Here is a 17,518-nt window from a genome sequence, read left to right on the forward strand (position 1 = left end):
AACACACTATGGTCGATTTGAAGTGTGTGTGTACGCAGCTGGAGGGAGGAGAGCCCCTCAAGGCACTGCCTGCAGTCGTAACAGACCCCACTGACAGATCCGCCTGGATTCATGCCCGGAATATCAACACACACATGCTACACCTGACCAGCTCACTTCATCTTAAAAGACTGCATCTTATCGGGATCACTCTCTAAATAAAGCATTTATAAAGAGGATTAGTGTCACTCCCGCCCACTCCGGTACTGCTTTACGAGCTACTTCGAACATTAGCATTAATCATTCATAATCAGCAAGATTAGTTTTTTTTCGATTGTCTTTCTCATACCCAGGTTTGCTTTAGAGGACTCATAGGGTGTTGTAAAGCAGTAGAATCTGTTTCCTCCTCTTCACTCTCCTCCACGCACGGCTGGCTGTGCAGCTGGCAGCCTCGACCGGCGAGAAGACGAGGGAGAAGAGGAAGGGTCTGCTCTGAGGACGGCTACATGAGCATCCAAGCGGAATACTGCCAGATGCGACCGGAGCGTCGCTGAGCTGCAAACGCCTGTGAATTCCTCCACCGGAGTGGGTGAACTTAAGCCCCCCAGTTCAACCCTCCCTATTCATCACCCATTTTTCTACCTCCTCCTCTTCACTGACCTACATATGTTTTCCTGCCCCTTGAGGTGGTTTGGAGGAAATAAAACAGGCCGGTGTTTTGCTTTCTGAGTGGATGAACCAGGTGGTGCAGTGCTGCAAATAGATCACTCGGTTAACCTCCCTGTCCAGACTTCTCACTCCCATTAGTGACCACACTGATAGTCATGGTAGCAGACACCTTTTTTTTTTTTATTATTCCTTGAGATAGAAAAAGTCAGTTTATGGTAAACCATCCAGTCCAATGTTTCTGAAATTAAACACTTTACTCTTGACCTTATTTGTAAGGTCCCATCAGTAAATTTTAATAGAGTTGTTACAATATATTGGTATTTGTTAACATTTGCTTATAAAAATACAATTTTCCTTTATTAGTTGTACATTATTATTACGGTTTACAAATCTGAGGGCACAGATTGGTAATGTGGAGGTATGGTTAATTAATCTGCGTGTTTTGTTAAACTGAGGGAAAAATGTAAGAATCTGTGAGTAAGGTTTATAAACTGAGGGGATGAATTGATATAGTACAGTATAGTAGGGATGTTCAACGGGGGGGACACATTATGATTAGGGATGCACCATAATAAAAAGTTTGACTGATAAGTTAATTTCATGTTATTGCCAATGATGGATAAAGTCAATTTGCAAGTCAATTTAACCACTGTGACATTATAATGTACAGAATGAAAAATGGATATTCTTTTTGAGGTTTTGCAAAATACTAAATGCTTTTAATCAACATTAATAATTGTGATCACAGTATCAAAGCCAATAATCGACACTATCGGCACTACGTATTTATATCCACTTTAAATATCGCCACATACAGTATAACAACATGCTCACGATACAACCAAATATGAACATTAATGCAGTTCAAAACACATTTAAGCTATTAAAAACCAAATATAGATCTCTGTTTTGCTCATCCGTCAACATATTACTTGTGTTCATGAATTAATCATTTCATACTTTAAGATTGCCTGTTTTTGAATATTTCCAGACAATCATGTTCTAACATTATTAAAGCAGGCTATGTCACTACTGTTAGGATTAAAGGATTTATTGCACTAACCATAAGCATTGTTGGCTAGAAACTATGATAGAACCCAGCAAGCAATAGCGCCATTTCATCGTCTAGGTTAACTATAGACCTGATATAGTCCAGCTATGAGTAACACACTTCTAGACAAATAACCTTGAATTTGGTTAAATGTCTTTTTTGCCAAAATAACTAGCGGGATATATGATATTCCATCATGTAAGTAAAGTAAACAGTGATTATAAGAAGTTTGGTTTCATGTCTTAGACTGGTCTATTCTTGGGCGATGGTTTAGACGTCTATTAAATTTTCACTTACAGACCAAATTCAGCCTTGTTTTAGCCTAGACGTCTGGGATGTGTTTGATGATTATTATACATCTTTTAAACGCAATATTGCTTGCTGGGAACTGTGCATGTTCCTATTTTTATCCATCTAACCCCATAATGAACTCTCAGCTATACTGTAACTACTTTGGGTGAGGAAACCCCTTGTCTCTGATTCATGCAGTAGAAAATCACTATTTTCCACCTCTCTGGCAACCTCTCTTTCTAAAATGGATACACGTTTGTGATTGTGGATTAAAGATAGAGGTCATGGGATTCATAAAAAAGCTATCTCTACATTTTTGCTTTGTTATTCTTATTAGCCATATTAAAAATAATTAGCGTTCATCATAATAATTTGCAATGTGTTGAAATCTAAGTCCAGAGATGGTCAATCTTCTCCTAATCAAACTAATTTGTGCGATGGGTATTTGAGGGAAGTTAAGGTGTCGTAGGTTAACAAGTGCACTGAACGCAATAACAGCAGAGGGGTCAATCGGCTACTGCACAGAATGGACGATACCATAATACACATTTCGCAGTGGAAGAGACAGCAAAAAAGAAAGAAGAACAATGAAGCATTCATCTACACTCAGTATTCCTATAATGTGGCAAGACAAGCGGAAACCTAATGTCTCTCAGCAGCCTGGAAGCGGGTCTGCTGCGATTCACAGTTCCTACATCTACAGTCTCTGCAAGCGTACCGTACTTCACACACAAACACTCTCATACAAAATAAACCAGCATACAGTGGAGAATGAGAAACGCTGAAGTGTCCAGGCAAGCCTGCTGGCCTTCAAAGATGAACAGCCCAATATATTTACAAGAATTCATAGCGCATCTTTGCAGTTGTTGATTTAATAATGGCTTGTTGGAGCAGCAGACGTTGGGTTTCGCCAGGGAGAATTTATATAAATCAATCTGTGGACTCATGTTTAGCTTTTAACAAGCCATTCATCACATTTTACTGGAGGCAGGACAGAGGTATGACTGATTTGTTTATTAATCCATGGAATCCACAGCATTAAAGACATCCTGCTGGATTCTGCCAATTAATTATTTCCTCCCTGTGTGTTTAATTTAACATTAATCTGGAAAATGTCATGTTTTATAGGTGTTAGCACATTTCTTATATACTCGCACACATAGTGTCCCTAGCAGAGAATTTGCATATAGACTCCAACTGTTTTAAAATAAAGGTAATTAGTTACTACAGAGTACGGACTGACCCTAACTCCAATAGGGATGTGGAAAATTACATATTTTCATATTTGTCTAAATCAGTCAGTCTCAACCTTGTATAATTAGGCTCATGTCCACTACACACCGATCAGAAGTGTGTGTTTACATATGGCAGGTTCTTGTGTTCATTAACTGCTCGACAGAGCGGAACAGAAAATGTTCTCAATGATTTTAAAATATTAACTTTTTTATTTGACATGCAAAGGTAAAGCAAAAAAAATTGATAAGAAAATAAAAATATCCATTACTAAACTCTAACATTGCCTCTTATTATAACAGATAACAGATCACTCTAGATTGTAATGTGGACTCATGCATTTTCTGTAGAGCTGCTTTGAAATGATGGAATGTTTTGAAAGGTGCTATACAAATAAATGTGAATTGAATTGAATATTAAAATTTGGTGGGGGAAAAAAGCAAAGCTTTTTTTTTTTTTTTTTGGATTTTTGTATGAACCACTCTACTATTTGTATACTGTATTTGGCCCCGTATTTTGGCAATATTAATAATATTTTGTAAATATGGTAATTATGAAGCAACATATACCACCCCTGTACATTGGTACCGGCCACAGTACTTTTTTTGTAAGGGATAAACATCCTCCAAAGGCTGTTTTGTCATATACTTTGGGGACCTATTTCTGGGGACATTGCTTTTTAGTAAAGTATAACTAAGTTAGAAACACACACAGATACAGTACATCAAGAAACAGAGGGTGGTATGTGTTCCACAGAAATGAGTATTGATTAAGAAGTACACTGAGATTTAAAGTTGAATGAGAAATATTAGCCATCTTCTTCAATTGTAGATAGGCACACATCAGGGACAGCTGCAGAGTTCAGCATGACTGCCAGTGTGACTCCCATTATTATCAGTACTGCCAGCAAGAAACTCGTCATCTCTCCACTGTGACAACTCATTGCAATATTGATAGCTGATGTCAACTATTGTATTTTTGAAAGTGCATGTTTGTGACTGCACATGCAATATGTACCACTGGAGTTTGAAATACAAGACATTTGTCCTCTAACTAGATTCCCTTTGGAGACAGAAATCTTTGGGGCCAACTGCCAATGCTAACCAGTCAAACCTGGACCACCCGAGTGACAGGCGATGGTATCTTTGTGCCCACCGGTGGAAAGATACAGGAATACAGCAGCTATTTTCCTTCTCTTACTCCTTCTATGACAAAGGTGTCTCGTATCCATGTCACCTTTCTTTAAGAGGCGTCTTGCATCTCACTGGGGTTTTTGCTGACAGCCTTCTCATGCCACTCATCTCTAATGGAGTTTATCTTCATTTGCTTCCTGTACTTTTCTGTGTGTGAAAAATGCAATGTTGACAGGCTGAAGAGAGGCCTTCAGTGCACTTCAACATTACGTGTTAATCACACTTGAGTACTTGAGAATTATTCATTGAATACATTTTTCAAATGAGGTCATGTAACATTAGTCATTTCATAATGGATCTGATGTGCTTAAGACACCTCAGTCTGAGAAAAGAGATGCAAAGGTAGAATGCTGTAGTTAAAACATTAAAACTCTCTCTTTCTGTCTCGTTTGTTTCAGGAGTGAATGCCATGTTCTTACAGCAGCCTCAGGACTTGGTAGTTGTGGCTGGTCAGCCTGTGACGCTACCCTGCTCCATCCCTGGATACCATGGTGTTGTGCTGTGGATCAAAGATGGCCTCGCTTTGGGTGTCGGAAGAGATCTTGCAGGTAATACAGTCACAAACGGTTTAGTATTATTTAACAGACTCTACTGAAAATGTTACCAGTTTATGTTATTATTTTGATGCTTGTCTACCCATCAAGCTTCTTAAGTAGTTTTAACAATCAACAATATAAAAGAAAGAACATCATGTTAGATTTTCAGCTTCACTTGTAAGACCATCCTGGTTGATTAACTTAAACATCTACACAAAAAAGACCATGCTAGTCATCTAGCTTGACAACTTTACAAGAAAGACTGTCCTAGTCGACCAACTTAACTAGCTTAACAAAAAAAGCTTAACCAGGTACATGGAAACGACAGATGACAAGCTTCATCGTCTCCTCAAGAAAGACCAACTAAACTAGTCTCACCAGAAAGACCACGCTGGTAGCTTAACAGGAAAGATCTAAAGGAAACACACAACCTGAGAATGGGCTTGAACACCACGTTGCTAACCACTTTACAGGAAAGGCTGTGCTAATCAATCAACTTTACAAGAATGGCCATGCTGGATCATGATCCTAACCAGGTTTACATGAAACAATGCCAGTTGACAAGCTTCACCATCCCCAAAAGATGCATGTTCTGATTTCTGTTGATCCTGGAACAACAATCCTGTCCGAAAATGTAATCATAACCATATCCCTACCCCTAAACCTAACCATACCCATAAATTATCCTTAAAATTGGACGGAAATTATAGGTGAATTATACTGATGTAGAAGCACCTAACCCTGGTTGTAAGTCTAAACTTGACACAAACTGTAAATGTATCTTTCAAAATGATTAGTTGATTGGAATGTTGATCCAGGAACATATTGTACTTGAGGAAATCAGGTTCTGCTTGCTTCACCATCATTACAGGAAAGAGTATGCCAGTCGACCATCCAAACCTACTAAGCGTCATCTGCTACGCTAGGCACTAGCCTGCATAAGCCAGCCAATGTCAGCATAAGCATTCAAAACAGTCTTTTTATGGTCAAATAAGCTTGTTTTAAAATGCAAACGATTTACCCTAGTGACTGAGAGAGAGGCAAACGTGTCCACAGCTCCAGCAAATTTTATTGAATTTTACACTTCAACTAGCAGCCGGTCTTCATTTGCCTCTCAAATAACCAAATTGGTTTTAAACAAGGCTTTTGTAATTAAAGTTGACTTTGGTACACAAGTTTAAGCTAGAGGGTGTGATAGCTTTTTAAAAACTGTCCAATTGGTGTCAGGTGCAGAAGGTCAAGAGCAACTTAAATATAACCTCTTAACTACTTTTAACTGTTAATAGCTTGTGAAGTGTGAGGCTCTTCTCGACTAGCAAAGTGCTGCTTGTTTGGTTAATTGCTTAAGCTAACAACCATTGGAATATCATTCCTTCCACCTACAGACTTTGAACATCATGAACTTATGCATAGTCAGGTTGATCAGAAATAGTTGGTCTCTCTTTATGATTTCCTGGATTACAGTGCATGGAATCCTTTTGTGGAAAGAGCAGGTGTAAGCATCACTTTGAAAAGTGTAGATTAACAAAGGCCTAGAGACTCTAGCATGATTCCCTAAATTCGATGGGTCGCATAAAAAGGGAATTCAACCTTTTACTCCATTTTTCTATCACAGGTGCAGCTCTGCCAAGCGCCCTGGGATATCTCCAGTGCAAAGCATGACGTAAAGCCCAGTTGGCCTCTTTAAAAACAGTTGCTGGGCTTATCCTTACAATTAAATATGTATTCCGCTGGAGATCACAGGTCTTTTTGCCTCTGACCTTTGGTGGCTGCTGCTCTGTGCCTTTTTGGCACTGAGAATGGCCTTTAATTAGACCCCAATAGGCAACTGAGCCCTGATAAATCCATTCCGCTCCCGAGTTTGTCATTATCAGGCTCCTGGGAGCTGGGCCCTGGCAGTGTAAACACTGGGAGAAGAGCTTTAAAAGTGGTCAAAGAGGAAGAGAGTGTGAATTGAAGCCGGGGTGGGGGTTGGGAGGTGAGAAGAGGTTCTTCGCTTGCGGGACTTACGATTATGAGAAGAGAGACAGAGAGCGGCACTTAACGGCACATCAGCTGCAGTTTAACAGTCACGGCCGAGAGCCGAGGGCCAACCCAATCCGAGGCGAGCCAGCCCCATCTAGCTCTTTATGCGGATCAATGGCGGGCCAGCGCTCAGAGGGCCATGAAGAATTTCAATGAAGTTCTGCGCTCTCCCCGTCTCTCTTTTTTATGGCATGTAATTTTTTTCGAGTTGCAGAGAGCCTGTGCTTTAGACAAAAGAGTACTTTAAAACCAAGCTTCGGGTACAAGGGCGGAGGTGCATTGCTTTGACATGAATGACACTTTACAGAATAAAACTGCACAGCTGCTCCTTTTATCAGTCTTGCCTGCGTCAACAAGTAACACTGCGTCCAATAAAGAAAATTGACACATCTACGACTATGTACTCCAAGCTAGCAGCTGCACACATAAAAAAAGAGGTGACTACAACAGCTCAAACCTCCACATTTCAATATCAGCCTACTCAGCTATTCATGGAAGAGGCTTTTCTCATTCAGTGCTGTTTCAGTTTGGGAGAACACTGATTAAAATGAGAAATCGCAAACAATATGTTTAATAAATCAGCAGACAAAAGAGGCTGATTCGTATCGGTCTCCACATTCTTCGTGGAGGTCCTTTTGCTCCTGCTTCTAATTAAAGACATCAGTTCAATACTGTCACAAACAAACTAATAAAAGTCATGAATATGCATTGTGTGGATTGCTGGTGTAAACGTGAATATCCAAACAAAACCAGACAGGCAGTCTGCACAAGCATACTTGGACATAAAGAGCACAGCAGAATGCTGATTCCGATTTTGATGCATTGTTTTATTTACACTCTTGCCACATCAGTAATCCAAGCAGTAGCTTTCGGATTTGTGGTGCTCACTTCAAAGCCAACGTTTTGTGGGAGAGCAAAAAAGAAAAATCCATAGAAAGCAACACTCATAGAGCAATGTCAAATGTCCTTTTCAACTAGATGACTACAAAAATTAACTAGAACTACAACTTATGTATTCTACAACTAGAATGTATGTATTCTACAACTAGAATACATAAATTCAGTAGCTGATACTAATCCAGTTTTGCTGCCACGTTATACATTACACTATTAGAAAAGAAATCTCCTTAATTTAAATTTGTTTTATATGTAATAAAAAAAGAAAAAGAAAATTAAACAAATAAATAAACATAGATCTAAAATTCAAGTGCTTAACCCTTGTGCCTTCTTAGGAACATTTTTGGCCTTTTCAGTTTGTTTTGTATCACTTTGCTTGTGTTAATGCTAACTGCATGAACTTTGGCACAGGTGTGTATTTTTATTGTAATTTTACTATTTCACCCTCATTTCCTTTGAAAAATCTTTTTTACACTAGGTACAAAAATACCACCTCTCAGCGCCTTTTGGACAAAAATGGCCCCATTGAAACCCATTAATACTGCAATTGTTTATCCCATGGCCATTTAACTATAAAATGATGCAATCTTTGATAATATGCTTTCACTCTGTTGGCAAGGCTTAAAAATTTTAATTTGTACTATTTTTTACATGATGGTGCCATTTTTTTCAGGTTTGGTTTATAAAGCAAATACTCGCTTTATTCCTGTTTTCTGCTTCGGCATATTATAGAACCAATTAGATAAAATATGCAACGATATTTGTGTGGGTGTGTTGGTATGGATGTTAGAGTGTGGTCAGTATGTGTGTTATAAAAATAAAAAAAATGTCTGTGCATGTGTGTGTTTAATATTGAGAGAGAAAAACTCAACTGCAAATCTAAAATCCAATCACTGTGTGCACCAGTGGAGTTTTGCTGGCATCCAATGGAGAAAATCTGTTGCTGCGCCCAAACAAAATATTACCGAAAGCTCATTTTTTGAGATATCAACCTCAAATTTGAAACACAAATTATTTATATTTATGGCTTTGATTTTCTAGCCGTTTTAAAGTTAAACTTGTTTTATAAAATACATATTTTATATAAAATAATGTTCATAAATAATTTTCATAAACTTAAACCTATATAACTTTTTTTTGGATTTACTTATTCATTGTTTTTGTTTTTTTACTTTAGCAATAATCTGCCAAGGGTCTTTTTTAAAATTATACCAAACTTAAGTCTGTGCTCCCAAGCTTCAAATTTTTATGACAGTTTTTTGACATGGACATTTTTGTCCTCTGTGGACCTGTGTAACGTTTTTTAAATGATGCACAAGGGTTAAATCAAAAAATAAATACAATAAAATGGTCTCCACTACATGATTAGACATCATGTAGTAATCAAACCATACATATAAAAATACACATGTAAAGGTTTGAAAGCAGTGACATGACAGTCAGAGACCATGCGGGTACCAAGTCAGTGCTATTGAAACTTAAAAGGGCTAGTCTCATTAAATTTTGTTATTGGTTTATTTCAATAGTCCACAGCTACATGTCAAATAACTCTCATTAATTTGCAAGTACATGTAAACAGTATTAGAGGATTGTGAGGTTAGAATTCGGGTTAGTTGAATAAGTTGACGTACTTGCAAAGTTAGTTAGTCAGTTAGTCTGTTGGGGAGCATCAAAATAATGTGATAGCAGATACTAAGCAGACAGTCTACCAGTGGCGGTTCTACATTGAATTACACCTTGGAAGAGACCTCCTTCGAGCAATGAACACAATTCTGCACAAAATATGACCGTATATAAGTTATCAGAAATATACACTATATACATAAATGTGCCAAAAATATATACAATCAGATATATAAAAAATGTAACGAGAGCAGAGGGCAACAATAATATAAAATATTAAGAATAATATAGAAATAAAATATAGAATACATATTCTAAATAGCACACATCCTTCATCACACAAATGGGAAAACAAACTAAAGAGAATCTATTTATTACACTATTGCACTTACACGCTAAACGTCTGTCATTTCACGCTATATTAATCTAACTTTCAGGGAAGAACCATTAGCTCCTTGCTTGCCTCGAATTCTATGCATGGCACACTTTTAGTTACTTGTTAAACTATACTTTGTCTAGAAATAGAGTTGTAGCAAATAAATAGCAAATGTTGGTCTTTGAAACCACCTGCTGATTTGAACATTCCGTTGGCTAATTACAGGGCCTAACGTTAACCCAACTGATGAAAATAAATAATAACTGAACTTGTAACAGTTTTGTTGGAAAGCACAATAATATGGTGAAACTAGATCTTGTGTTTGTTGAGTTAAAACCAAATTATTGTTGTATAAGCATAGCAAACATCATAGCAAAAAGGCTAACAAACGTAAGAGTTATACCCAGCAATTAACATTAGCACTTCATTCATGACATGAATACCATAATCATACAGAGTTGCATACCTTTATCTTTTGCTCATTTCTCCTCTTCTTCTTTTCTTTCTTTTTTCTAAATTGGGCACCTAATGGCTTTGACCTTTTCCTGTCCATCTCTGTGTTTATTTGGCACTCGACAATCAACAGATTTCCCCCGCCCCCCCCATGTGTCATGAAAAAATGCCACTCTACTCGTCTGCCAGGTTCACCCTTGCCAAAAACCGCTACTGCAGTCTACTAATACTCTAATGAATACTATAGTTGATGTGCAGACTATCAAAATAAAATGTTACCTTAAATCTTTTTAAAATCTAGAATCGAAATACTGACATTTTGGTTCCTTGAATCTATTTTGGTTCCCAGAATCAAACCAAATGGAAGAAAATAACAGTCATGTATGTAATTATCATATTCTCTCTCAATCATTTGCTCTGTTTGAGCCGACAGGCAGATACACTCACTTGTTCCCTCGAACCATTAATCACTGCGTTCCATTCACGGCCCTTTCCCCCTTCTATCGATCCAACATAAAGACTAATCCTTTCCTGTCCTGATGGATTCATTAACTCTAATGGGGCTATTTTATATTGTTTGCTTTGGTTGACGTGGGTAGTCTTAGGGATTCATTGTGATCAATGACAGAATTATTTCATTCTCTCTGACATCCTCTGTTGTGTATTTCTTGGGTGAACCATGCATGATTTATATAATGAAATATTAATCTAAGAGGTGTCCAGATGAGAGATGGAATGTGTATCATACTGAACATACTGATAGAATGCACAAATTTGGGTTCATAAAGAACTGCATTTGTAGGGGCCAAGCTCAGATAATGATAGACGTGGGTGGATTTAATCTTTAGATCACAGTTAATGATTGTTTGTTATTTGAATGGCGTCAGCTTGCATAAAGACTAGCTAGGATAGCTCCTTCACTTTATTACAGGATCACTGTAGGAAGTAAATCCCTGCTCATTTCAAACTCACACATTCAAAGCCTACTTGCTTTATTGAGAGTTTGTGTGTGTGTGTGTGTGTGTGTGTGTGTGTGTGTGTGTGTGTGTGTGTGTGTGTGTGTGTGTGTGTGTGTGTGTGTGTGTGTGTGTGTGTGTGTGTGTGTGTGTGACGTTTAAGTGTGCCCCACTCAGCAAACAAACAAACAAATAAATAGCACATTATATTGTATTTTGATATGACGCATGTAAAATAAAACAGACAGACATGCCATGAGCCTGCTTGGGTCAAAGCAATGCATTGCGGTAGAGTCCATGTTGCTAAGTAGCTTTTGCAAATTGCTGTGTATTCATAGTGCTTGATAAAGCAGTAATGTCTTCAGAAGCCAGTGCATATATTCTGCCTCCATCTGAGAAATAAGACCTCAAGATTTGCAGCTAGGCATTAAGTGGCAATAGATGCCGCCTGCAACAAACCCATCAATCTCTCATCAGGAATAAACACAGTATCGAACCTAGTCAATGACCATTAATGACTCCGTAAGCTTCATTTGCTTTGACTGGCGGCCACCATAAACAATACTTGATTTGTCTATGTTCACATTACAGGCCTTAAATTGTAACCTGACTGTTGCCAAGGTTATTTGTATTGCCCAGAGGTTGACTTAATGGAGTTTTCAATTACAAATTAGTTTCAAATTAGTTTACAATTAACGTGGATAGGATAACTATTATTTTGTATTTTGAATGAGTTTGATGAGAAATTTCTGATTGCAGACTTTTGGGATCAAAGTAGGATCTTCTGAATCTCTCAAGTAGACTTACATCATGAGGTTATTACGAGAGCAGGAGATTTAAACGAAAGTCTCTGTTTGTTCTCCATTTAATCTCTGTGACATATAAAATAAACAACAGAGATATTAACCATATAATTTGGGATTTTTCTTTCCAAGTTATTTACTCTCAAGCTGCGCGGAAAGGATAAGCGAACACAAATTCGGCAATCTCAAACAGAAAACAAATTAGGTCAAAAATAGGTAAATAACTGTCCTCTTATATCATGTAGTGTCAACATAGGCTGTTCCTTTTGCATAACATATTTTACCATATTTTTGGTAAGACCTTCAAAACAACTTTCCAATGTAGTCCACCAGCTGATGTGGGCACAGTCTGTTTTTGATAACTTATTAAATGTTTGTTTTTTGGGTCATCCTGCCCATTTTCTGTCTCCCACTCACTTAGAGAAATTAAACACTGCATGTGGGCAGATAAAACACATTGCACCATAATCGTCTGCTGCTCTCTCCTCAATAGGGGAAATGAGAGACACTTCATGGTCTATTAAAAGTGAATGGGATCCAATGAGGCAACAGGCAATAATTGGCATTTTCTGGCACAGTGATTTCAACAGGCAGGCTCAAGGACTTAAAAGCCATTAGTCCAGTCCAGTCCAGTCTATTTTTCACTCCTTTCTACAGCAATATGTTAAAGCACATCCCTCTTTCAAGCCTCATTGCTGTAGATTACAGTGATGGCTGCAGTAATAGCCCCGTGGTAGAGTTTAGGAATAGGTTGGACTTCGTACCACACAGCACTCGAAAAGATATAGGTGATATCAGGATGCCCTTTCAAATTGACAATGGGTGCTACATCTCTAAACAAGTGGAGTCAGTTATATAACCCAATCAACCACAAAAACACATGCTGTTTTTAATCCTTTCAGTTTGAAACACATATGCTTTTCGGTGCCAACAACACTTTAAACAGAAAACGGACTTGCTGGCGTTGAGTGCCCCGGGAGCATGAGGTTGCATGGCGATTATGTCACAGAGAATTCTCTGGAGCGAACATGAATCATATCGATGGATGCTGTAAAAATCAATATTCTGCCACAGGTCATTCACTGGCAAAGATTCAAATGGCTGCTCTGTGGAGACTGGAAGCAGGAACTTGAAGCGAGATCACTTCTGAAGGTGTAAATTTAGCCACATAAAAAGCAATATTGAATTAAATTGAGGGGAAAATGCACAGCGCTAAGTTCTGTAGAGAAATACGCTGAGATCAGCTTCTGTTGCTATTAAATCCGTATCAGCCATCAATTACTGTCTTGACTTGGAAAGAGAGGCTGCACTAACAGCAATGACAGCACTTTTTAGGGGTCTCATTGGCAATTGCAGATCTCTCATAATTAGAAGTAGTTGTCTCCTGAGAGACATTAAAGACATTCACACGGAGAGCTTGTGAAATGTACCGTAAAGTATGACACAATCAAATGTCTCCTCCCCAATTTACATTTCCTATAGTGACAAACCAAGCTTCTGCATTCGCTCCTTATGCAAATTCCCAGGAAATAGTCTGCTGATGGGTTTCAAAGGCCCTCGGATCTGCTTGCTGTTGTAAAACAGTCAGTTTTCCCTGAAATACATCCTACTGAATGTATTATTAAACCGCAAATCACCGTTCCTCTGCATCAGTAGAACACATCTCAATCTTCTTGGCTCTGTGTGCTGCTTACTAAGTACTACACCTACAGAAGCACGCATGAGGAGCAGCTGAATATATTATACCAAAACCAGCAGATTGCCTCACCTCAATCAACCATCATTTCACCTCAATCATCAGTGTGGCTTACTTCAACCAGCACAAAGTCTCACTCCAACCAGCACAAAATCACACCCCAACCTTCAGAAAGTCTCACCCTAACCGGCAGAAAGTATCACCCCAACCATTAGAAAGACTCACACATCTGTTCATATTTCGTTTATTTTAGAAAGGTCACAGATGTGCAGATTTTTGTCTCACATTTGGTGTTTTTATTGTCCTGAGGGAAACAAGTCATCAATATTTTCACTTTGCAGAAGAAGGTGCCTTGGTTTGGACTTGGGCGTAAGAAATTGGCTACAAGAAATTACTATTTTCATTGTTTTCCACACATCCATGAAAGCAGACGAAATCTCCTGTATCTCAGATACAAATAATATACAGTAAATTCAACTGAGGTCCTTTGATATCGCAGTGGTTGCTAACAAACAGCCACTGTTGCATCAGCCTCTAACACTTACTCCCTGTGGCATTCGAGGATTACCTTACACTGTCATGAAAAACTCTTTAATTTAGGCACTCGGTTAGTGCGACTCTGAAACTGACAAGCTACAATTTCCCTGGATTTTATCTACCTAGAAATGTTTAAAAACACACAAAATATTTTTTAAAGCAGTCACTGCTGGTCTTGGGGCATTAACCAGTCAACTTCCCTGTTTTCAAGGTTATCCTCGCTATGCTGTGGTTGGGGATCATGGAAATGGCGATCACCACCTGCGAATCCAGAGGGTGGAGCTGATGGATGATGCTGTGTTTGAGTGCCAGGCCATCCAGGCCGCCATGAGGTCCCGTCCCGCTCGACTTACTGTCCTAGGTTAGTCACAACTGCTGGTAAAAATGAAGACTGACGAAGAAATCCTGCCGATAGCTAATTTAAAACTTAAGATTTTAAAATTTTAAATTAAATTTTCTAATTTATTTTATTTCTACACTGAACAAAATTACAAGTGCAAGACACTTGTTTTTGCCCCCATTTTTCATGAGCTGAACTCAAAGATCTAAAAGTGATGATACACAGGGCAACTTTTTGAGCAATGTTGCTGGGCAATCTTGCCGAGCGATTGTTGCTTGGGCACTTTCCCATTGAAAATGGGCAATATATTTCTATCTGGATAACTTAGATCGGTTGTGGGCCCTGTGTCTCATCTGGTTGCCCGTTGACGGCAACATTGACCATCAACATTGCTCGAAAAGTTGCCCCGTGTATCATCACCTTAAGACTTTTTCTATGTACACAAAAGGACTATTTCTCTCAAATATTGTTCACAAATCTGTCTAAATCTGTGTTAGTTAGCAATTCTCCTTTGCAGAGATAATGCATCCACCTCACAGGTATGGCATATCAAGATACTGATTAGACAGCATGATTATTGCACAGGTGTGGCTTAGGCTGGCCACAATAAAAGGCCACTCTAAAATGTGCAGTTTTATCACACAGCCAATGCCACAGAGGTCGTAAGTTTTGAAGGAGCATTCAATTGGAATGCTGACTGTAGGAATCTCCACCAGAGCTGTTGCCCGTGAATTGAATGTTCATTTCTCTACCATAAGTTTTCTCCAAAGGCGTTTCAGAGAAATTGGCAGCACACCCAACCGGCCCCACAACCGCAGACCACGTGAAACCACACCAGCCCAGGACCTCCACATCCAGCATCTTCACCTCCAAGATCGTCTGAGACCAGCCACCCGGACAGCTCCTGAAACAATCGGTTTGCATAACCAAAGAATTTCTGCACAAACTGTGAGAAACTGTCCCAGGGAAGCTCATCTGCATGCTCGTCGTCCTCATTGGGGTTTTGACCTGACTGCAGGTCAAACGTCGTAACCGACTTGAGTGGGCAAATCACATTCGATGGCATCTGGCACATTGGAGAGGTGTTCTCTTCATGGATCAATCCCGGTTTTCACTGTACAGGGCAGATGGCAGACAGCGTGTATGGCGTTGTGTGGGTGATTGGTTTGCTGATGTCAACGTTGTGGATCAAGTGGCCCATGGTGGCGGTGGGCTTATGGTATGGACAAGCGTATATTATGGACAACGAACACAGGTGTATTTTATTGATGGCATTTTTAATGCACAGAGATACCGTGACAAGATCCTGAGGCCCATTGTTGTTCCATTAATCTACAACCATCACCTCAAGTTGGAGCATGATAATGCACGGCCCCATGTTGCAAGGATCTGTACACAAATCCTGGAAGCTGAAAACATCCCAGTTCGTGCACGGCCAGCATAATCACTGGACATGTCACCCATTGAGCATGTTTGGGATGCTCTGGATCAGCCTATACAACAGTGTGTTCCAGGTCCTGCCAATATCCAGCAACTTCACACAGCCAATGAAGAGGAGTGGACCAACATTCCACAGGCCACAATCATCAACCTGATCAACTCTATGCGAAGAAGATGTCAGGCAAATAGTGGTCACACCAGATACTGATTGGTTTTGTCAGTATCTGTTGACCCCCCCCTACCCCCCCCCACCCCCCACCCCCCATGATAATTAATTTTGTTCAGTGTAATTTTCTTCCAAATAACATCCTCAAATTAAATCAAAATATGCACATAGACTGATTACAGTGTTCTCATACTATCCTTGAGTATGAGATCAGCGGAAAATAATGTACAGTATTAAAAATAGATTTTTCACTGACCAAACTCCCCTGCAGTACCATAAGTTCTCACTTTTAATTTCCTGCTGCAAATCCCACTGTCTTCATTATTAAACCAGAGAGGTCATTGAATCTTAATTAAGTTTTATTGGGTTATTATTCAGCGTTGCTGTTTCCGCGATATTGGGCAGCAACAGTGTTATCTGTGCTGAGGTTGTAATCAACCACCTGGTAGGTTTATCTGCTCAAAAAAAAAGACCACCCACACCCACCAAGTTATAGTTCTTCCCTGCACCAGTGGGCAAAACTGTGGGTTGCTGAGAAAGCACTGAGTGGGGTCAAGATTGGGGAGGTGTTATATAAGTGGTGGGGTAAGCCATGGAGCACATGTGCTCGCAAGCCGGAATGTGATTTGCTTTATTGATCTCCACTAATGAAAAGTTAAAATAATGACCTGCTTGGGAGGATGTAGTGAGGGAAATGAGAGGAAGAAAGAAGACAAATTACGTGGTCTGCGGTTTCTCTCTGCTGCTCCCCTCTACAAATGACTTATTTGCACTTAGCATAGACAAAAGAGTCACCTAAATCCCACTTCTACAAGTATCACAACCACCTTATGACCAGAACATCATTCACCACTGTCAACTTGCAAATATGTTTGATTGGTGAATTGACTGAAGGAAATTATTTGAAAGTGATGATGCACAGGCTGTTTTGTTTATCATGATTATCTCCTGCTGTGGTCATTATTAATTGGGTCTTAATTAGTTCTGCTTTAGAACTGCCTTAATGGGCACTGATAACGCTAATTATCCCCCACAAACTCAAAACCAACAACATCAACTTCACCCCAGTCTAGTTTAATTTCCTGTCAAGTTGGAACACCAGGGGGCTGGTGACTTTGTAATAATTCTGGCTATTCAATGGTTAATTGCATGGGCCTAGACAAGGATGCACTTTCATTGTACTTACAGTGTACCTACCCACAAAAGTACTAAGTGTAAGGTAAATACATGGGTTAAGTTAAGGTTTAGGGGTAG

General features: G+C 39.2%; 1 protein-coding gene across 3 annotated transcripts in view; it reads left to right on the top strand.

Annotated features, from left to right (window-relative positions):
• Positions 1-17,518, top strand: part of kirrel3b (kirre like nephrin family adhesion molecule 3b) — a 648,233-nt gene that overhangs the window by 553,031 nt on the left and 77,684 nt on the right. For all 3 annotated transcript variants that reach the window (XM_077225055.1, XM_077225056.1, XM_077225054.1), the window contains 2 exons: positions 4,815-4,964; positions 14,530-14,679. In XM_077225055.1, the coding sequence (XP_077081170.1) occupies positions 4,815-4,964; positions 14,530-14,679 (300 nt within the window). The remainder of the gene's footprint in view (positions 1-4,814; positions 4,965-14,529; positions 14,680-17,518) is intronic.

Source organism: Siphateles boraxobius, unplaced genomic scaffold (genome assembly GCF_051911475.1).
Source record: "Siphateles boraxobius isolate OS27281-9 unplaced genomic scaffold, OSU_SipBor_1 98, whole genome shotgun sequence".
Lineage (NCBI taxonomy): Eukaryota > Metazoa > Chordata > Actinopteri > Cypriniformes > Leuciscidae > Siphateles > Siphateles boraxobius.